The 22800-nt window shown below is 41.6% G+C and overlaps 1 protein-coding gene across 1 annotated transcript; it reads right to left on the bottom strand.

Annotated features, from left to right (window-relative positions):
• Nucleotides 1-4650: 4650 nt before the first annotated feature.
• On the bottom strand, nucleotides 4651-19321 carry PCTP (phosphatidylcholine transfer protein). The gene is made up of 6 exons (XM_074554950.1): nucleotides 18869-19321; nucleotides 16082-16199; nucleotides 12518-12597; nucleotides 12013-12184; nucleotides 11291-11358; nucleotides 4651-10764 (listed from the first exon to the last, which is right to left on the bottom strand). The coding sequence occupies exons 1-6, from the start codon at nucleotides 19103-19105 to the stop codon at nucleotides 10693-10695; spliced, it is 747 nt and encodes a 248-aa protein (XP_074411051.1). The 5' UTR covers nucleotides 19106-19321; the 3' UTR covers nucleotides 4651-10692.
• Nucleotides 19322-22800: the final 3479 nt, after the last annotated feature.

The following is a 22800-nucleotide window of genomic DNA, read 5'->3' as shown; positions in this document are numbered from 1 at the left end:
TCAATATTGACCAATAAATTGCCTTAGTCTTGAATGTTGACAAATTTTTCTTATATGATCTCAGGAAAAACTCGATGGGAAACCATCTGTAAGCCACCTGAGAGTTCTGGGGGGTTTGTTTTGTGGAGGAAAAGACAACCCTACCCTGCCTGGGGATTATTGGCTCACTGAACAACTCCTCTTCTCTGATGTTATATCACTTTTTTAGCACAGTTTCTTTCATGCCTCTTGCCTGATTTTGGAATTTTTCACTGTTGCATCCTCACTTTACTCCATATAAGCATCAAACAGATCCCAGGGCCTGACCAAAAGTCACCACGTCACTCTGCAGAATGCTGGCACAGCGGATAGGAAATGAAATCTTTTAACCCAACGCTGCCCAGTGCTGTAACACAATTCCGCTCTGAGCCGGGCGGCCCATGCTGGGTCCGGCGCACGGCACTAGAGGGCAGCGCCACATTGCACTTAGGGAAACTGCTGATCTCTCTGGGGCATGGAAACGAGTTTTTTTTCATTTTTTCATTTCCCCCCTGAGCTCGGTTCGGTCACCGGCCTGAAGCTGCTCTGAGATGCCCACGGCCCCCATTCCCCAGGCTGCAGACAGCCCCACCTGGTGATGCCCTTTGTGTGTCTGCCAAGAAAACTGGATATTGTTAGCTCCGACACCAGCAAAATCCAAGTGCTTTATGCCTGTCACATTTAGGCAAATCTGCCATTATGAAACTGCGCTGAATATAAGATAAAAGTAAATGATATTAAAGGCAGCGTACAAAAATATAGGTGCAGTTTTCTTACACTGGGGGTTTTCCTTGGGTGTGAGTTGAAGTAACTGTACAAGAATCTCTGTTCTTATTGTCCAACACACATGTGGAACAGTCTGTGAACTGTTGAACACTTGCCTGGTTTCCCTGCTGGTAACGTGCTGATGTGGAGATGACAGATGGAAGATGGAGCTATGATTTCAGGAATATCCAAGCCATCTTTCCAAAGAGGAACTTTGTCTCTTGCTTTCCCCAAAACACCTCTTGACTGCGGGCACAGCAGATTTCTTTGCTGAGGCAAAGTTTTGACTAACAAAAGTTTGTGTGAGTGAAGTTGGATGTTCATGAGTGGAGTTTAACCCAAAGGAGCATTGTAGAGTTGCCCACATGCTGTTTATTTCATGAGAAAGTCAAAGTGTCTGGCATGGGTTTGTAGTGGCTGATTCAGAAAACTTGAGTTTCACTTCTTGTCCTGCCTTTGGCTCAGTGAAGCACTTTCTCTCATATTCTGTCTTTAGTGCGTAAATAATGCACATGTTGATGAAAGCACATCAAGATAAACTAATGAAAGCAAGTTTTCATTGCAGTTACACTGACTACTCTCTCATTTCATTTCAGCCATAATGAGGATTCTATCCCGTCCTTTTAAAAATTTGCCTGTAAAAGTACAGACACTTTGAAAGATTTATGTCATTAAATGTCCACAGCCCAAGCAGATTTGGTTTGGGCCTTAATTTTAATAAAACATTTTTAATTTAAAAACCTTAGATCATAATTAATTATAAGCGAATTTCATGTACTTTAAAATCTGCCTTTACAAAAGAAAGTAGAGGGCAGCCAACTGCAGATATAACAGTGGGGATTTTGCATTTTCTTAATTTGTATTAGAATGGGCTCTCTGAAACTGTCTAATTTTGAATTTGGGGAGGAGCAGAAGGAATATTTTACATTTATCTAGGCAATTTTGACTAATAATCCAAAAGATGTTACCCGGTAGATGTTTAAAAGACAAAATGACACTTTCATCCATTCTGTTTTTATCAGTAGTAAACAAAAGCAAAAAACTGAGTGCTTCCCTGTTCTCATGGTGACCAGGAAAAAATCAGAACATAGAAAAAAATAACTTTTTTGGGTCAGACTGGACACAAGCAGGAACTGAAAAAAGCCTGTGTAGGTGAAAGGCAAAGCAAAACTGCCACTGTCTTAGTGCAGGACTTCACCCTGGGCAGGCAGTTGCAGTCTCTAATTAATATATCCAAGAACAAGGCTGGCAATTCATCATTTTGCTGAGTTTCATTATTTGGGGAAGACTTAAAACTTCCAGCTGCCAGATCTTAGGGTGTATTTGGTTTTCAAGCATTTTTGCAATCCTCACAGCTAGGGAGCCATTAAGCAAATACTCAAAGATGCCTATGACCAGATGGGATGTGTTTTGTTTGTGCACATATGTGTTGGAGTAAGGAGGGATTTAATGAGATTTTAAATATTGAATTGAGGTTTCTTATTCAATTCACTGAGACAGTAAAACTGCAGGGTAATAATTCTGTATAATATTTGCACCAGAATTTACTTCTGTGTATGATTCTCACATAAATTGAGTGAGGTCCTTCCTAGGAACTGATAGTCCCAACTCAGAGTCTGTTCAGTTTTTTCTTCAGTGATGGCCAGATCCTACTTCTTTTCATATACAAAAGTATTAGAGATGTACTTTAGTCTGTGAATAGCACAATTTAGGAAAATGGTTATTTTTTATAGGTAAATGAAATTTGTCTTTTCAATTTTTTTCTGGTGTTTTTCCAAAGCTACATGAAACATCAGGAAAGTATCAGGAAAAAGGAAACCAAATGCTGATGTGACTTTTCAGATAAAAAAAAGAGAAAAGATACTGTGTCTACCTTGCTCCTGTTGTCCCTGCACAGAGCAGTGAGGGCTGTGTGCCCGGTGGTGCCCTTTGTCACATGGCACCTGTGCCCCTTTGCAAATGCTTTGATATTCCTTCCTGGCTCTCCTGTGTTTGGGTGCCCAGTTTCCTGCAGTCTTTCCTCACTACTAAGCTCTATTTGCTGCCCTTTTCCAGGTGCTGCTTCGCCCTCAGTTAATTCCCATGCATGCCTTTCTGTGCCGAGGTATTTTTGCTTTCCTTCCCCTCTGCCACATTCCAGAGCCAGGGATCCTGCTGCCAGCTGACTCACCAGGCTGCAGATGCAAGGTCATGCTGTAAGACAACGAGGCTGCCAATTTACAACATCACCCACTGCATCAGAACACAGCGGGTTTGTTTGCCAGCATCCTCAAATGATCAGTATCTGCTGCCTGAAGTCCATTAAGGAATGATTGTATTCCCTGTTCAGACAGTGGTTTGCTCTCTGAAACCAAATTTAGGATAATACTAAATATATTTATTTCTATCCTGCAGTGCCCCTTTGGTTCCCAAACTGGGGTGTTCCAGCAGCATCATCAACACTTGGAAGAGATGGATATTTCTGACTGTGCTGTACAGCCACCCTTCAACACAGGCAGAATCCACCCAGGGGAAAAGGGCCAGGATTCTGCTAAAGGATCTGCTGAGAGGGAAGCAGAGATGTGGAGCAAAGCCAGTGTTGGAACTCTTAAACAGTGTGAGAGGGGATGAGGCTCAGGTTCTGCCCATGCCACACAGCTGGGAGAGGAGGAAAGGGTTATTTCCTTCTGCAAGTTTAACACTTTGCCTCTGTTTTATCCAGAGTATGAACTGTTCTGCAGCAGTCGAAAATGAGCTGAAAAATGTTAAATTATTTCACAAAAGTAAAAATAGTTTTTCCCTCATTTTTCAATGACAGTTGGAGCATTGTGCCCATTTTCTGCCCAAATTGGAAGATTTATTTTCCTCACTGCTGTACCTTTCTTAGCATCCTTCTCTAGCTCCACTTTATTTTTAGTAATTAGTAAGTGAAAAATGGGAAGAAAATGAGGTAGGAAAAGCTTAAATACAAAATATTTAAGCTTTTCCCATTTGAAACAAATGAAATAACTATCTTTAATGTATGTTTTAAAACCAAGTGAAAAATGAAAACTTATTTATTCATGTATTTTACTGTATTACAGATTTCCCCAATACTTGAAAAAAGTAATTGCTGTTTGTGGGACAATGAAGGTGAGGTAGACAAAAACACCATTTTGCTTGATAAGCAGCAGCTAACAAAGAGGAATCCAAAGTGAAAGGCTCAGTATTTGTCCTTTTAACCCACCCAAAAGCCTGTGACATCAGAATAAGCTTCTACAGCATTTGCAATTTCCTCTGATGTCCCCAGTAAAGCAGAGGAACTGTGTGGATGTTTCACTACCAAAAATAGACCCCAATGTCCAAGCCCTCTGGGATTTCATTCCTTTGATCTCTGCTGGGAAAGCACTGAAGGTGTTTTACTGAAACTGCCATTCTGAGCAGTTCAAAAAGAACTTTTTTTGTTTTTCTCCTTATTTGCAGCTGTAAACAAACTTACTCCCAAACAAAATATTTGAGTTAGAGCCTCTCTGCAAGGCAAGGGTGGAGCAATGCAGATTATTATTTTTTTTTTTTTACCTTTCAAAATATGAGGAGAAAACAGGAAACAGCAGAAGTCGAAGCTATCTTATCTAAAATGCCCTAAGAACTTGATGTTTCCAGTAGTGCCACTGTGCTAAACTAACACAGTTTTGCAGCTTTACAAATTAGAAAATAGTCCCGTTTCTGGGGACTCTGGCCAACATTTGTGTTCCTTCATTATTTGGCCCAGAAAATGAAAACATGCAATTTGCATATTTCAAAACATGTCTCTGCTAAATAAAAAAAAGAGACTAATGCCCCCGAAAAACTGCCCTGTTGTTTAAATTGAAGATTTTATTATAAAATATACTGGATATATTTAATTACATAATTTTAAACAAAAAACATAGTTTGTTTTCAGAATGCTCTTGCCCTGCTTAACACTGACCAACATAATTTCATATTTACTACTGTGTTTTCAGTGTGACTTTCATCCTTCCCCCTCATTTTTCTTAATTTCAACAGTTACAAATACCGAAAGATATAATTCCTATTCCCCAATAAGTACAGATCCACAGATCCAAACACATATTTTGGGAAGGCAACCAAGAATCCATGCAAGATTTTTATAACACATTAAAATGGACAAGCAGCAACAGAGATAAAGATAATATCTGGGCAGCAGATGATCCTTGAGAGGGCTGTTTGTGAATCCATGCAAGATTTTTATAGTACATTAAAATGGACAAGCAGCAACAGAGATAAAGATAATATCTGGGCAGCAGATGATCCTTGGGAGGGCTGTTTGTGCTCCTCTCTGGAGCAGGAAGCAGGGCCAGGTTGGCAGCTCAGGGGGCTACGATGTCACCAGGTCGGGTCACACACTGGGATTTGGGCTCATCCCAAATGTTGACACAGGATTGAAAGGGGAAGGGAAAGGGGAAGACATGTGACAGTAAAGGACATGGCATTCAGCAGTAAATGTCAATTGGAAATATCCATCATTGGGCTGGGGAGAAGAAAGTCCACGATGGGATCAACACAAAGATTTGTTCTTCTTCTGTTGCTAAATATTGAATTGGGCTGGTAATAAGCACCAGATCTGGAGAAGAAGAGTCTACTTACTAATAGTAAATATCCTTTAATATGAATTTAATTTTAATTAAATGTGATTGAATATAGATTCCCATCTGACAAAAAGAGAGTCCACAATGTATAAGGCTAAAATATTGTGAGTGCTATTTAGCTTAGCATGCTGTCTATAAAAATACTGCCTTGATAGTTAAGGTAAAACTACAGAATCATCATGGAATTCTTAGATATTCTAAATCGGCATTTTATCTTCTCTTTGATTACATCTCAACCTTGCCCAGTTGGCCCTTTCCCAGCTTTTACCCTTTCAGGTATGATCTGCAGCTGCGGGATGCAGCAGGAAATGAGCACTAACAAATGGCACCAGTAACATTTCTGGCAGTGTGCAGCTCAGCCTCAGTTTGTCTGCTCTTGCTGTCCTTTTCCAAACTTAGGCACCATGCTCTCACTCAATAATGTTACTGCTTATGTAATGTAATGTAATGCTTATTATGATATTGTTTCACTAACAAAAATTCAGAAAATCTGCCTTCATTTAATGTAGCTTAAATTTCTCAGATTTTTCACTGACTTCATACCAATAATTTTAGTTACAATAAGAAATTAAAGCAACAAAGCAGCTTCCAAAAACTATCTTGCCAAAAATATCTATGTACCTGTTTTTAATACAGATTTTGATTGTAGGCTTTTCATACACTTTTGTGTCTCATTGTATCTCATTGGAAGTCAGTCTGTTAAATAACAGCATTTGGAAAGAAAATAATGCTGCCTTCTCAGAAGGATTCACACTGTAATCTCCTACATTTATTAATATTGAAAATCTTGTAATAATTCAGCTTGGAAGGGACATACAGGATCATCTCATCATCCAGCCAAATGATGACCAGAGCAGCAACAAATTTGAGGCTGCCTCTTATTTCAAGGTCAGATAAATTTCCAGGGGCCTTGTCCACTTCAGCTCTGAGATCTCCAAAACCAGAGATTTCAGAGTCTCTCAAAGCAATTTGTTTAATTGCTGATTATCATCACTGAGAAAAACTTTTTTTATTTTGGCATAAAACATTCTGATATCTACTGGCCACTAAAAAACATTACTAAAAAAAGAGCAAAATACAAGTTCTCTACACAAGTCATATTTTCACAACAAACTTACTAGGAAAGATATTGAGCATACAGAATTACAAGTCTGAAAGAGAGGATGGCTTAAGCACAAAATTGTGAAACATACTTTATGCAAGGGAAGGACTTATATTATGTGATGCCTAAAATTGTATTTGGTGACCTGGCAGGTACTTCTAGGCCTGTCTTTGAGGAAAGCCCTTAAAAGATCCTCAGATTACTTCTTTATCCTTATTCTCTAACTTGTTCCAAATGGATTTAAAAGTTGTTTTTCTAAATGCTTGATTGTCATTGTAGTGAATTTATCAAGCTCATTATCCAGCGGTAATGCTTTCAGCTTCATGGTTCTTAGAACCACACCTTAAATGTTATCAAGGGTCAGTTTATTCCCATGTTACAAGAAAAAAAAAATCAGTGGAAGGCCATGTACTCGTACACATGCCCACCGCACACTCTGAGACAATAGGCCCTTCTAGTGTCACAGTAATTTCCTGCTGAAGGCATGTTCCTACTGTTTGTTTTCATTTGAATAGTTGAACAGCATCATGAGCCTTCCACAGGGTTAATGGTTGGCCAGGCAATTCTGGCCTCTTGTGAGGTCCACTCAAATGCACAAATCGATTCTATGGCTTCCGTGCTGAGAAAACACATTTACTTTAAAATGCACAGCAGTAGCCTGGTCTCAATAAAAATAATATTTAAAATCCACTCTTAAAATATAACTCCAAGTTGCAGCTGTATGTGAAATGTCTATTTCCAGGCAATTACACACAATTTCTATCATGCTTTGGAAGACATGTATATGCACCAGGAATAATAAAAGCCAAACTCCCCATGGCTCCGAGTGATCGAAACAGGAAAAGACTTAAAATTTCCAAAATATGCAGAAATGCAGTGAGCCTTGTAACTTCACAGCAGGCCTCTGGTCACAGAACAGAGGAGCCCTTGGCCTTATGTGTTGTAGAAGAACTGCTTCAATCCCAAACTTGTCATCCTAGGAAGAACATGATTAATTCTCATGGGTTTCTTACATACATGAAGAATGATAGGACAATTAAGCTTGGAGCTAAACCTGATTCTTACAGTACATCACATAATCTCTTTTGCCTCCAGAGCTGAAACAGGCCTTAGAAAAATATTGGAATTTGCAGGAAATACAGAGAGTACAGATAAAGGCAAACTCACTTAAATCTTAATATTACAGGTACTAATTTGTGTTTCCCTTTGCACATCTTTATCTTCTAAGAGGCAGCTCCAGTGACTGTGAATCTAACATCATTCTCTGTGTTGACTTTGGGTTACTGAGAATCTTTGCCTTACTTTACCTTCCAACTCAAATACATTCATTTTACAGAGAGATTGCATGGAAAGAATGGAGTTGAATGGCTGGAACACATTATGGAAGAATGATTTATATTCATTTTGTTACAGCATCATTCCTTATGGAAACAGGGGATGGGGAAACCAATCATTCCAAAAAAACCATCACTTCTTTCTGTGGAGAACATGCCAAAACATGTTTCACTAAGAGCTGCTAAATTTACAACAGAAGTTCTGTATGAGAATAGATCCAAAGCTCATTATGATTTATGCAAACTCTGATATTGCACTTTGGAGCAGATGCCTGTTTGTTGACTGAAACTACAGCATTTTTCTAATTCTATTTGGCTGCTGAGAAACTTCATTAGTCCCTGTTAATCTGTAGTGTGATACCTCCCAATCTGTTAACTGGGGTGGGATAGAGAAGATGAGAGGCTCAGTCATCACCTAACAGAAATGTTCATTCCTTTTTTATTCAAACAATCATTTCCTTACAACAGATCACTAAAAGAACTAACTTTGCACTCCAGTTTTAGGCAAGCTGGTGAAACAAAACCAACTTCAAGGTGCTACATGAACAAATAGCATGAGAAGGGGTTTCATGTTTCATAACCCTGTACACCAGAATTCATAATGCATGGTGACTTAACAACTTTCCCTGCAGGTAAATTCCTGCTCAAGCTATCCAGGTAGGCTCACATGACACATGTGTAATTTATGAAAGATCAATATTTAATCAGCCATTAATAATGCTCTAAAATGATTTAAGAATGTCTTTACATCCAAAGACTGAAAATACCAACTCTTTTTAGTCACAATCTTCCATGCAGATACAAACCCTCATCACACAGGCTGGAACTTTTCTTCCCTAGTAGTACAAGATGGGTGTAGTAACCCAGACTTAAACTGAAGCGTCACTGCATATTTATGTTACTTTAAAAGCCCACAGGGAACTTAAGACAAGATCTGATGTTGCTTTCATCTCACATCATTGCTTAGTTGCTTGTAAACAGTGGAAAAGCTGGGTTTAGTATCTGCTGTTTAATCAAACGCGTTTTAATTTAGAAAGTTGTGTCTAGCACAAGAAGCTGCCTGTGCAATGGCTTCAGCATGGATATGTGAGCAAAGGCAGTGTATTCTGCATGCTCAGTGCAGGGTCTGCAGGAAATCCAATTTTCAGCAGGATTGACAATGCAGCCATTCAGCCCCCTGAGCTCTCAGCCCCAGTGTCTCAGCACACTGCACACACAGGGATACCCAGCCTAAGACAAAGTGAATTCATGATTATAAAATGCTTTCAGTCTTCCTCCTGCTTTCACTTCCTTAAAGACTAAACAAAATTAGATTGCCTGGAGAAAAAGAATGAAAAAGTGACCTATTTTATACATGATTCATCTCTGTGCACATACTCAGCTCACTAGGTACACGTTGCTTATAAACATTTCAACTCAAATTTTAAGGTAGGTTTACAATTACAGGAAAGTTTTGGACTGCTGTGGCACAGAGGTCAGTTTTGTTCAGAAAAACCTGCAAATTAATTAGTCTGCATCATTGTTCCAGGAAGATTCATCCTCCTTTTATAATTTTGTTATATCATGTTGTGTAACACTGTAATATCCAATCCAGTGACAGTCTCCAGGTCAAACACATTGAAAAATGCCTGAATTGCTGGCAGAACACAAGAATCCTGCTTAGTTCTAATCCAACTTATTCTTTCAAAATCCTTTAACAGTAAGGCAGCTCACAGTATCAGCCTGTCATGTGTGACCTGCCCAGCGTGGAACTCCTAAACCATGGAGACAGAACAAGAACATTACATGGACAAAATAATGATTTATTGGAAATAGTCACACAAGGTGTAAATGCATCATTTCAATTGTTTATTTTTTACAACACAAAGCTACTCCATTACCAGACTTATTCAGAAACAGGATTAGATTTAGGAAAAATGTTGAATATTTTAAATCCCTGAGAATGGTGTCCTCTCATTCCTTTATGCACTCCCTGTCCCTCCTCCCCCCACTCCACCCCCAGAAAAGGTGCTGGAAATTTAATTTCCTGCTCAGTTAAGCTTTTAGTGTGTCACCATCCATTCTTTATATCAGCATTAAATTTAAAAATGCAAGCAAGCCCAAGTTCCACATCAAGCTCATCCACATTTACTGGCAAGCACCCAGTTTAAAATTACCTCCAGTTTCAAGCTGGTGTCCAAGCTGCTTTATAGATAAGGCTACTGACTCTGGAGATAAAACTTGTTCCCCTTATATCAGACATGCAAGAAGTCTGTTTTCCTTCCAGCTGGACACAAATAAAAGTTTTTACATTTCATGCAGAAGTATGGAGCTGTGAATGCAAGGCTTTAGGCTTGATCTTTTTACAGCTGGATTTAAGGGAGCTTAGCAACACAGACTTCCTATTGCACATTTCTAGTAATTTACCTCATTCCTCAGCATTTTTTAGGTTTATATCAGGCAGAGAGTTTAAGAATTACAAACTTGGGTAGCAAAAGCAGATCCAGGCATAACACATGCAGATAAGTCCAAGTTCAGACATTTTTCTGGTAAGATTGTTGTTTCTTGTGCAAGGATGTAACATATCCAGCACAGAACTCCTCTAGTTGATACCTGACCACCAGCATAAGCAAAGCATGGGGAACAAGGTAAAACTTGAGTATTTTCAAAAGCTGCAGTTGATATTGGTGCTACTTTGCCAGTGGCCAGCTCTTCAGTCGAAAAAAAATGTAATAAAACTCAAGGCATAACTCAAAATAAAATAGAATTCTTTCCAATATTAGAGGTAGATTTCATCCAGTGTAATATATAAATAGTATATATTCAGTATATATACATCTGCTCCTGTAAGAGCAGAGATCTAGGAATTAAATGATTCAAATCAATTTCAACACCCATGTGTCTTAGAATAATTAAGGCAAGCTTTTTGTATATCCTTCAAGAAAGCAGGCACACCACTCTGTAAAGAGAAAGGCAGAAAAGTTATTCTTGCATAATGAAACCAATAAAAACTATAAGCAAAATGAGCATTTCCTTTATATAGATCAAGGACATCAAACAGATACAGTTCTAAGATCTAATACCCAATTTTCTAAGATGAAGTCTAAGATCTGGTACATAGCATTAAGCCATTCTTTGAATATTTTGGGAATAAACTGCATTACTGAAGTTTGCTTGTCTTAAGGCTATTCATATATTCTCTGAAACACAGATAATTTGGAGTTTGATGCAGAAATTTACCTGCCTGGTTGAAAAACCAAAGGAATTTGACAGGAATTGAAATAAGTAAATTAATTAAGACTATTGTCATGAGAGCATACAATAGTGAGACAGAAAACATGGGATGGTGTAAAAGCTAGGAACACTGATATGTCTGTTCCAGAAAAAAATAATTTTGCCCAAAACACAGAAGATGGGTATGACTGCAGTGAATTCACTGCTTGAAACAGATTAGCCAAAGATCATTATGTGCATCCTTTCCTTACCTTGGCAGCCCAGTTGACCAGCCAGGTTGGAATCATGCCACCAGGATTATCGAAGTAGTACATATAGACTAGAGAGGAGAGAGAAGTTACCAGATACCAGTGACCTGGGCCTCAGCTCTAACACACTGTGGCAGAAGCTGTCAGTGCATCCTGAAGCACCAACTACAACAGTTCTACTCTCAATTCTGCACAAAAAATCCAACTGGTCCTGAAGTGAAATGTGAAGTAAATACAGGCATTCTCTGTTAACCTCTGGGAAGCTGACAGAGCCACAACAGGCACTTTGATTACTGTAAACCATTTTTGGCACCCTGTCTTATAAAATGAGACTGTCTTTAAAAGACTAATCTCAGACAGAAGTCAAGCTCTAGGCAAACCCTTTCATCTATACATCTGTCAAACACAGTACTTGAATCATTGCTGAGTTAAGAAAATTGCAGCAGTGTCTCCCCAGCTGAACTGTCTGGCAGGAAAAGCAGCACAGACTGCGGGTGGGATGGGAGGGCAGAAGGAAGTGGCCAGTGGACTATTCTTAACCACCCAGCCCAACTGCTACATAAAAAGATTCTTCACACTAGTGCACTGCACTGGACATTTCCAAAGGTTTCATTCATTTTAAAGGAAACCTTGGCTTAAAATTTCCAGTTCCCCTCTTTGTGTGTTTTGCTAATATATACACTCCCTGCCTACACGACTTGCCACACATTTTCTTGACCTCTTACCTTTACTTCCAGCCTTGCCATCACTTTCAATTACCAGGCTTTGTTTATAGCTCTTAACTCTGATAATACCAGGCTTCTCAGGGCACTGAGGAACAGCCACACTTTTTGCCAACACAACCCAGATCTTCCTCCCCTGCACATCCATCTCCCGGCTCTCCCGGATATAGACATACTGCACTGCAAGTTGAGGAGCCACGTCAAAACAATGTCACTTGGAGGGATGAGGAGCTGACAAGTGAGTTCCATCACAAACAGCCCCTCCTTCAAGTTCTTTCTCGTGTCCCTACAGGACTCAATCCTGCAGAGCAGTAATTCAGCTATGGGAGCTCTAGCTCTGTGTGGGAAGAGGCACCCACGCTCCTCTTCATGCCACATATACTCATTTAACACGAGGACTGCAAGATCTTAGATCAGTGCAGCCCAGTGATGGAATCAGTTCAATGCTTGGATTCCTGGATGGCCAAGTAGCAGAAACTGCAAGAGGAACAAAAACTTGAAAGGATACATCTCTGTTTGAGAGAGGAAAAGGGTACTTCACTTCCCAGTAGATTACTTTTTCACCATCATATGTTTCCTCATACAGTTCTACGGTTGAAAGAAGAAGACAACTGTTAGATATTTTTAATTTCTACTGCAACAGAAATATAGATGGCATCAAGAACTGCTCAGATTTCTGACATGAACACATTTTACATGCAACCCTGATGTCAAAATTGATAGGTGTGTAGGATTTTAGCAGTAAGAGACATTAAGATGTTCTGTACCAGGATTGTTCAGGAATCAAATACACAAAAATAGGTAGCCTGTTTTTCTTTGGCCATTGGATTAATTGGTGGAAAAAAAACCAAAAACCAAAAACCAAAAAAAAAAAAAAAAAAAAAAATCCAGAAACCCCAGACCATAAAATGAGAACAATTCTGAGGGCAACAGAGTCAAATTCCTTTTCCAACAGTTTGCTCATTCAAAGCTTTTCCATCTCAAAGCTTTTTCCTCATCTGTGCATGTTCTGCACAAGTCTAAGTCACGAGTACAATGTGCTTTTTCACAGGCATGTCAGCACCCTTGTAAATTATACTGAATTAACATGGAACTAGGATGAGTGCAGCTTTCTAACACCTGAAGACATCTTACATTAGGATTTATGAATTTTGGAAAAGCTGTCAGGAATTTCACAGCAGTACATACATGCAACAGCAAACTAGAATCCTGAGCAGTTCATGAGCCTTCATTACACCACCTTCAGTCTGCCTGGAAACTCAAATCAGAAGGCAGCAGAATATGAAAAAAAAGTAACCTAAGAATAGTGCCTAAAACATGGCAGTGACTCAGTTGGAGAGTAGTCTGAAGGAGAAAAATTAGTTCTTATCAAACCACACAATCGAGTTTGGAAACCTATCTACAGCACAGCTTCCTTCCCTGAGGCAGCAATGGAACCTGATGAGCCCTGGGGCTGAGCCAGGGCTGGCTCAGGGTCTGCAGTAAAGGACAGTGGGATCCAGAAAGGTGCTTCACCTCCACACTCACAGGGGTCTCTTCTTCCTTTGCAGCAGAGTTGTGCCTGAGGTGCTCTATATCCTCCAGAGCCAGGTTTTCGGAAGTGACGCCAGAATAAACCAATAATCTCACTGACAAGGCAAGAACAGTGCCCCAGATGGGAGATTCTTTCCCTATATACTATTCCAAACCAGGATTCTGTTGGCATGCCCTGCAGATCAGCTGTCACCCACAGAAACAGCTTCTCCTCTTCTCCAGCTGGAGCAGCACTGGATGCACCTGGTGTTGTAATAACCCACAACATTTATGTTTTCCACCAGAGGTCACTGGAGCATTGGATTATTCACTTAGCTTTCACTCCTAAGCACAGAGATTTCCTTTTACAAATGCACCATGACACTGTTATAAAGACCCCAATACAACTCTTATTAGCTATCTCATTTACCTGTGTATTTTTGCAAACACAGCAAAAAAACTACAATACATAAACCACATCCCACCTGCATTCACTTCAAACCAGAATATAGTGCATTTAATAATAATCTGATTTCATTTAGCATCACTACAAGAGATCACAAGTCTGTTCCATCCATAATAGGGACAGCAGCACTTACTGCTTCAACAGTCAGTTATCACTGTGAAATGGTTGGGAAGTCTGATCTCAGTCAGGAAGGTGCTGCAATCAGGACCAGCCAGTTTCAGTATTGCTCAGGCCCAACCATTTTGCACCATGCCACAGAAGCACGTGGTACCTCAGTCACAACTTCCCTGCTGAGCTGGCAGCTGCAGCACAAACCCGGCCCCAGGGTGTCCACATGCTGTGGATATTCAGGAGCATGCAGAAGCAGTTGCCTTTTCAGCTAAAAAGGCAGCTCCTTCTGCTCTGATCAGGTTTTTATTTCAATGTTCAGCAGAGAATTCTCCTTTGGACTGCCACTTGCATGGCTGTAAGAGCACCAAGGAATAAAAACAGTAACACCAAGAGCAAGAAGGCTCTCAATGGAAGTTTTCTGGGGTTTCTTCCCAAATGTGAAAGAAAAAACCCAAGTTGAACTGGGGTTACATTTAAAACATTGGCTAGCACTTTCATCATGTGTATCATCCCAAAAAACAGGTGGGCTTGTGTCAATTTTTAAGTAGGAAGGAAAGCCTTACGTTATATTTAAGCCCTCTAAGAGTTAATTTCTGTGAAATGCTGGACTTAAAGCACCAGCACAAGTATAAATTAAGAGATGAACAAACCATGATCAACAAGGACATAAATGTCAGCTCTGCAACATTATCTAGTTTTTAGTTTAAGGGTGTAGCTTCCCCCAGCAGCTTCCTTTCTTTTCTCTATGAAGGAATTAAGAAAAAAAAGTGTTTATTTAAGAAGCATTCATTTCTCCTAAATGCACTTAAAGACTACTGAAGTAACTCAACAGAGTATTTTTACATCCAATACAATAAAGCTGAGTCCCACTCTGACTCTGTTTCATTAATGGCAAAATGGCTTTTGCTACAAGAAAGCTACTGAGCGTTTTGACAATTAACACTTCTTCATGAAGACACTGCTCCTTAAATTTGCCCAATACTGACATGAATTAAATTTATGGGTCTCTGTATCAATGCAGCCATTGGCATTATCAGCAATCATTCACCCTGGACCTGTCCTAAACCTTACAAGCACAACATTTAACAAGTCTTTGGTTTTTAACACTGCTCTTTGCTCAGCAAAACACTCAGACCACTTCTCAGTTTTACTGGCCTGCTCTGACTTCAAGCACAGGCTTAAAAAGAAAATGCTCCCCATCTTTAAAATAAATGGATTCCTAGATACCTACATCAGCTGCACCCTTACCTTGTTACTGCTGACTTAGGATGTTTTAGCACCATATGGATATCCAAGTTTAATGCCCTTTTCAAAGATAACATTTAATAAATTTAACTAAATTAGTTATTCCTTTCTCTGTAAAAGCCATTCACTCTCGATACACCCATTCCTGACTGTAAAAGGTGCCAAGAACAACCCATGCTTTCAGGAAAAGATATTCCATCATACATCAAACTGGTGGAGGCCTGAGGAAAAATGTTCATAATGACATTAGCCTTTAAAATAATCTCCCCAAGGACAAATTTTAAGACTCAGCTGAACAGGGTGCGGGGCTGTCTTGTCTTGACTGTGCTCTCACCAAGGAAGTTTGGACCAGATGATCCCAGAAGTCCCTTCCAACCTGCAATTCCATGATGCACTGCTCCCCTGCCCTGTGCAAAGATGCACAAAAGGTACCACCCCATTTCTCCGCAAGACATCTACTAAAATTTAACCCAAGCATTACAAGTAGAAGTTACAAGTGCTCCAGCATAACCAGTGATGCCAATCATATGCTTTTAACCAACATGGAAAGAATTCATTCCAGAGGAAATACTGTTGAGACATTAGAGATTCCATATCAGTGTTTACTTGTGTATTTGCAGAGTGCAACCTTATCCCAAAAGATATTTAAGTCTGACCCAAAATATCTTTGAAGAAAGTTTTAGTGGGAAGAATTAATGTGGATTCCAGCGTGCTTTTACACTGCCTAGATGAGCTTACCTTTAACATACTGATCCCACTTTTTTCTGAAATCCAAGTCCATGTAGACATCAGCACACAGTTTTGGGGGAATGTCAGCAAGACCACCAAAGATTTTATATTCATAAAGTCCTGATTGCTGTGGAAACAGAATGAAGAGAGGAAAAGTCACACAGGAAAGGGAAGTACTCTGCATCAGGGAGAACAGCTCAAGGAAGTTAGGTGGGGCACAAATTACAAATATGCTCAAGAGCTGTGAAAGCAACTGCTCAGAAAACAATATAAGATTCAGTCTTTAACCTCTCGACTTTTTGATCTATACATGAAAGTGTAAATGCAGCCAGGCTGACCTGCCCTGCACAATGGCTGTTCCTTCCCTTACACCAGTACCCTTTTACTTCAGCAGGAGTTCCAGAGGGAGCACGTTTCTTCACAAACACAGTCCCCTCTTCAGCTCCAGTGGTCAGTGTGGACTGAATCCTGCCCACACTGAGGTTTACCAGAAGCATTAAATTCTTGTGGCAAGTTAGTTCTGCTTACACATCAGGCTGGGATAAAGAATGCTTTACAATGTCCATGCTTACATCAAATGCACTCATATCTGCCTTGAATATTTATCAGCTATTTTCTTTCAGAAAGCTGTATGCACTGAAGGGGTGGGGTGCAGGATATCTCCTGTTTAATGTTACTTTCAACATATGGTAATTCCATCTGTGCCTATGGAGCAATGTTTGTACCATTGTTAGTACGAGTTCAGGACTACTTTAAAACAATGACAGTTCAGGACTAAATTAAAACAAGGAGAGTATTTCAAATATATAGTGGAGAAATCAAATCAAAGCATTCCTAAGGAAAGGAAAAGAAGGCTTATACAACATTCTTTTCTTCTTTACCTTGCCTTCACAAATCAACTCCAGAAGATGAAGATTCGAAGTACAAGAAAACAGTAATGTGAGCAAGAAGCTTAAGCTACTCATCTTCACTGTGCCTTCCCTGAAGCACCAATCACCAGCTTCAAACCTGAACTATTCAGCATCTGTGTAACCCCACACACTCATCATCTTTCTAAGAGGCATCAACATTTTTATTCTCACAAGAAAACCAGCAATTTACAGTAAGAAGGTTAAAACAAGAGTGAAACGTTTCCATTTTTCAGAGGCATGTCATCAGGAGAGTCAATCAGCTTGGCTGGAATGCAGCACTGAGCAGGAAGGCCCAGATCTATTTCTGCAGCCTGCAGAGAAGGTGGAAAGACAAGGCAAAAAGAGAAGGCAACAGGAAGAATAATTGCTGCTTTCAGCTTCCTGGAGTACTGTTGCTGCAGGGGAGTTGCAGTTCAGTAAGTGCTAAAAGCTAATTTTTCCAGTAACAACTTTAAACAAAGACCCTACTTCTAGACTTCATCTTCTCTTGCAGCAATCTGAAGCAACTGAAAGACAAAACAGTAGATTTATTTCCTAGTCACAAGATTGGACCTGAAAAGGTCCCTCACATCCTTTGCAGTCTGTCCATCCAGCCCAAACGAGGGGCATCATACACTACAATAAAAATTACAGCACCTGTAAATAGGCATTTTTAGTTTCAAATAGTCCTTTTAGCTCTACAGTCCCTCTGCATAAAAGCACAAAAGGATGAGGAGGAGAAGCCTGAGCTGCTTTCCATCTCACCAGCTGCATTCATACAACAGCAGCACAGCCACTGCAGTGAGCCGGGGCTTCCCTGCTCCCATGAGCCTGGCTAAATCCAGCTTCCCAAAATTCCTTTGCCTTCATCCATAGCACAATGCATTTACAGCTCTGGGTTGAGCTCTAATCCTAAAGCCTCTACTTCATCCCCTCCAGCAGGAACACCCCCAGCACCCTGAACTAAAGCAACTCACTGATCCTTGCATGGATACCTGGCAGGCACCCCAGTCTCACCCAGCTGTGTGCACTGACTGATAAGCTCCCCTTGCCATTGCCAGTCACCACATCCACACTGTCAACAGGGACTATTTATCACTGAAGAAAATTCCAAGGTCTGTGAAGGGATGCTTTTTTTAAAGAGGCTTTCCCCACCCCATTGTGACTTTAGCAGAGCCCTGTATGCTTTCTGGTTTTTTCTAACATTACCATGTCAGAAATAATTTCTCAGAATACAAATACAAAATTGTCGTGCAAAGAACAGCATTAAGTCCAGAAGGAGCTGAGAGGAAACTATGATCACTCAGTTAAAAACCAGGATATTTATATATATATTTAAATATCGATTTAGAAGTCAGTATTGAATACTAAATCCCTGTCAGAATGAAGACACTGTCAATCACAAGTCAGTTCCTAAACCATGGAAGTTCTTTAAAGAAGTTAGTCACCCCAAAAGGGAAGAATTTCATTCCAACCCTTTCTGAACTACCTCCTGATTTTAGAGGGCAAAGGGTGGGAAATCAGTGTGGTCTGGAGAGAGGCAGGAAGGGGGGCGGGCTCCTGGAGAGAGGATGCTGTGACACGGACGGGCTCGGGATGTTCGGGGACATGCTCCCCTGAGCACAACCCCGTCCGAGGGGGCTGGGGAGGGTGGCACACGGAACCCCCGGAGTTCCCCATCCAGCTGCTCCCAAGCTCGCTTCCGCGGGGTCACTGCGGCCCCGCAGCTTTCTCATCAGCACTTAATGGCATTACCCGGAAAGCGGCTTTCTGCGAGCCTGGAGAAACCGAGCCCAGGCCTGTGCGGGGAACCCGCGGCTGCCGGCCGGGTCGTGCGGGAACCGCATCCCCATCACCACCGCCCGCGTCCCCGCCACCCCCGGGCTGGCAGCCGGAGCCCGCCCACCTGGTGGTACAGCCGGTAGATCCGCACGCCCATGGTCTCCACCAGGAGCTGCCAGGGCCCCGCCGCGGCCGGCGCCGGCTGGTCCAGCTCCCGGCAGGCGGCCCCAAACTGCTCCTCCGAGAAGCCCCGCGACAGCGCCTCCTGCGCCTCCGGCGGCGCCGCCATCCCCGCCGCTGCCTCCAGCTCCGGCGGCGCCGCCATCCCCGCCGCTCCCTCCAGCTCCGGCGGCGCCGCCATCCCCGGCCGGGCGGACGGCCGGGCGGGCTCAAGCCCCGGCCGGGCACTGCCCCCGTCCGGCCCGCCCCGCTCCGCCCCGGGGCCGGGCCCGCCGAGCCTGCGGGGCCGGGGGAGCGGGCTCGGGGCTCCCGGCCGGTTCTCGGGACGTCCCTGCCCTGCAGGTGCGCTCCGTGCGCGCTCGGGTTAGGCGGGCTCTCCGTGGTGCTGCCTCTGAGTGTGTGTGACATCAGCCTGGAACCAGAACAGGGACAGGTCCGTGGGTGCGCTGGTCAGGGCCTTCCCTTTGGGGTGTCCCCCAAGGACACAGATTGAACACTATGGGCACATGTATTTTTGTATGTCTTCACATTTGGACAGGCAGTTTTCCTTATGGACTGTACATATGAGGGTATTATATAAAAGAAGCCAAACTGCTGTACAGCTGCTTGACAGGTGAGCGTGGCCCTGGCCCACCCAGCGAGGCCCCGCCAGCCTGGCAGGGAGGAAAGGCAGCAGGCTCTGGCCATGGCAGACTGGACTGCACTGGGCTGCACTGGGGTAGGCAGGATGGAAAGAGACAAAAAACTTTCACTGGGATGAGCTCCCGGGCAGGAGGAATCCGCTGCCAGCGACACATTTTGCATCTTGCTCAGGCCTGCAGTGACACCGCCTATCACACTCAGCCAAGCATTAAAGCCTTCAAAATGTGACTATGGCAGGTTTTCTCCCAGGAGTTGTAAATCTGTTTTCATTACAGCTCTATTCTTCTAATTCCTGTGAGATTTTCCTGCTGAACACTGTGTCTTCAGAATAAAACAAGCAGCGGGACATCATCAAACCTACTGACTGGCAGCACCAGCCAATGTATTTGGTGGTAACCTCTGTGCAAGGCTGGAATAATGTAGTGTTTCTAGCTTCCCTGCCAAGTGGCTGAGCTCTTTGACAAAGAGTTCACTTATGTCAGCTGTCCTTTCCAGTTCCAGTCAATTGGTTTGCAAGCAGAGCATGAGGATTTCTGGCTGACTGCTTTGGACATACAGGCTGACCCTCATCCTTGCACAGTCCAGAAAACTTTTGCAGAGAGCATTTTGTGAAGGCAAGATTGCATCTCACAAACTTCCTCCCAGTATGTAAATTTGATGCCAGAACTTGACCTGTACCATCTTCATAAAATAATGTCAGTAATGAAAATAAGTATCTGCTCATATCTTACCTGATGTCATCTCCCCACTGAGACTGCTTGGCAAACATTTCAGTTCTTTTATTTTTTGTAGTAATCTTATGTGTAGCATTATTACTAATATTTACATAATAGATATAAATATTTTGGCTGATTTTTGTTTTCCTTAAACATTACTTAAAATGGCATGCTCTCAGTGAGCGCAGTTGGTTCTCCAGATATCAAGGGAATACATTTCTTATGGCTCATCCCTTATGAGTAATTTCTTGGCTAAGTTGACTTGAGTGAAGCTGTGCTGCCCACCCAGCTGAGGAGCTGGTCTTTAAAATGGAATTTGAGGCAATGGCCTGGAGGTGAGACTAATTCTGTTTTTCTTTTTTCTTGCAGAAATATTTCTTTACTTTTGCAAAGCTTTTGTCAGATTTCTGTCTCACTTCTATGTCCCATTGTTTCTCTGAAATAGGGCTCAGGGAAACTGAAAGAGCTTGTGGCTCTTGTTTGCACAGAGGTGACTTTGAACCAGTATGAAAAAGGAGGAGTTGTGAGTCAAGAACTGATCATTAACAGGCAGCAAGGGCACATGCCTGTGAGATTGTCTGATCTCTTTGTTTGTGCAAAAGGACTGAAGTGATCACAGCTCCATGTTGCCTATTATTTTAGGGTCAGTGTTTTGCATTATATGGTTGTCTACATGGCATCAGTAAGTTGGCTTCAGCTGCCTGACCACTCCCTGTTTCCCCAGCACTTTCATGGAAAAATAGATTTATCTCACAAGGCCACTCTAGGGACAAAAGCTTTCAAAAAAGGCATTACTATGTGACCTTTTTTTCTTGGTAAGTAAGGAGTGGTGATTACTAAGAAAGCATAAGCTGTTCTGAGAGTTTATTTTCTCTTTTCATGTATGTTTACGTAAGTGTTATTATTTATCCCTTGTATTTCCATGTATTGCCCTTAGCTTAGGGATAGAAGCTAAAGTCCTTTAGAATCTTCACTGCTGGGTAGTGGCTGTGGGCTGGGATGAGTTCAGGAGTGATTTTGTACTGCTCTGCCCCAGCACTGTGGGCAGCGGCTGTGCTGGGCCAGCTGGGAACAGGAACCCAAAGGCAGCCTGGACACAGCAAAGTCCAGTCCCACACATGGACCACGGACCCATTTAAGGGAAAATTTAAGGGAAAATAGAGAATTACTGTTCTGGGGTTATGAGGGGGAGTTTCAGAAGTGCCCATAACTTGTTCTGCATACTGGGTGGATCTCAGGCTTCAGGGTAGTTACCCTATGGTGTTGTAGTTAGCAGACCTGGTTTCAGCCAGGCTTTCTGGTATGGGAAGGTTTAGCTTTTATCCCTGGTGGTGTTTAAGGACAGGTTGGACTGGGCTTTTAGCACCTGTTGTAGTAGGAAGTATCAGTGCCCATGGCAAAGGGTTGGAATGAGAAGAGATGATCATTAAGGATCCTTCCAATCCAAACCATTCTGTGATTTTATGATTCTGTTTAGCTGTTGCTGCTCTGAGTGGGAAATGTACCTCAAGGCAACTTGCTGATTTGGGCTGTCAGTGGCATTAATATACCTAAATCTTCCACCTGTTTTTTAGAATGGAAATAAATCTGTATGAATTCCCTGCTAACACCTAACCTTTCTGTTACTGAAATCAGTGCTGGGTAATCCAATGAATTCTGTGGCATGGAACAAAACCAGGAAACTGGACAACTCCTACATCAGAAAATCATATTGGCCAGAATTGAAACCAGCAATGAATACTAGATTGATGTTTTCAGGCCCCAGGTGATTTTCAGTGTTTGTTTTGGGTATGGACATCCATATGTGAGAGAATGTTCCCAGCTGTATTGTGTTTTCCTCTATCTGTCTCTGTGTGGCACTGGTGCACTTTGAAAAATTCTTGAAGATGAACTAAAGATGTGGGATTTTGATGAATTCAACTACTGTGCAGACATTTATATACTACTGTAATTCCAAAAACTTTGCAAAGCTGCTGAGTAGTCCTGCCCTACCATTTATACAATTTGTACATTTGCATTTCTAGTATACACAGCCAAGGCAATTATAAGCTTCTACTGCTGTTGATTTATTGACTTCATCATGTAAAAGCCTTTCTCACAAATTGTTTCATGACTCTTACAGTTTCAAGAAGATGATTCTTCATCCAAAAAGCTGAGAAGTAACAACAGCATCTCCCATCACAGCCATGCATGTGTAAGGCAGTCTATATTCTCCTCTCTTGTATGAGTCAAAGGGAAATCTGGTTTTTCAACATTTTTAGAGTACACAGAAAATATAGCCTGTCTGCTACATCAAAACCTTTATATATTTTATGTATTATATATATATTGTATTTTATATATATATGTATATATATATATAGGCAGGGAGGGTCACCTAGGGTGATTTTTACAGAGAAATAGCACAAAACATGCACTGCTTGAGCTGACATAAGTGGCTATTAAATACTGGTTTATAATGGCCTTCTTCATAGAGTTGAATTTAACCCCAAACTATGACTGTTTCTGTATGGAGTAT

The sequence above is a fragment of the Zonotrichia albicollis genome, chromosome 19 (genome assembly GCF_047830755.1).
Source record: "Zonotrichia albicollis isolate bZonAlb1 chromosome 19, bZonAlb1.hap1, whole genome shotgun sequence".
In the NCBI taxonomy this organism is placed as follows: domain Eukaryota; kingdom Metazoa; phylum Chordata; class Aves; order Passeriformes; family Passerellidae; genus Zonotrichia; species Zonotrichia albicollis.
The sequence above is the reverse complement of the archived record's forward strand: the minus strand, read 5'-3'. Positions and strand labels throughout refer to the sequence as shown.

Excerpts from the sequence above, each read along its gene's own strand:
- PCTP (XM_074554950.1), bottom strand. The coding sequence starts at position 19,105 with ATGGCGGCGCCGCCGGAGCTGGAGGGAGCGGCGGGGATGGCGGCGCCG. Across the intron at positions 16,200-18,868 it reads TCTACCGGCTGTACCACCAG|CAATCAGGACTTTATGAATA; the intron begins GTGGGCGGGCTC and ends CTGTTTCCACAG. Across the intron at positions 11,359-12,012 it reads TGGCAAGGCTGGAAGTAAAG|TCTATATGTACTACTTCGAT; the intron begins GTAAGAGGTCAA and ends TCTCCTCTCTAG.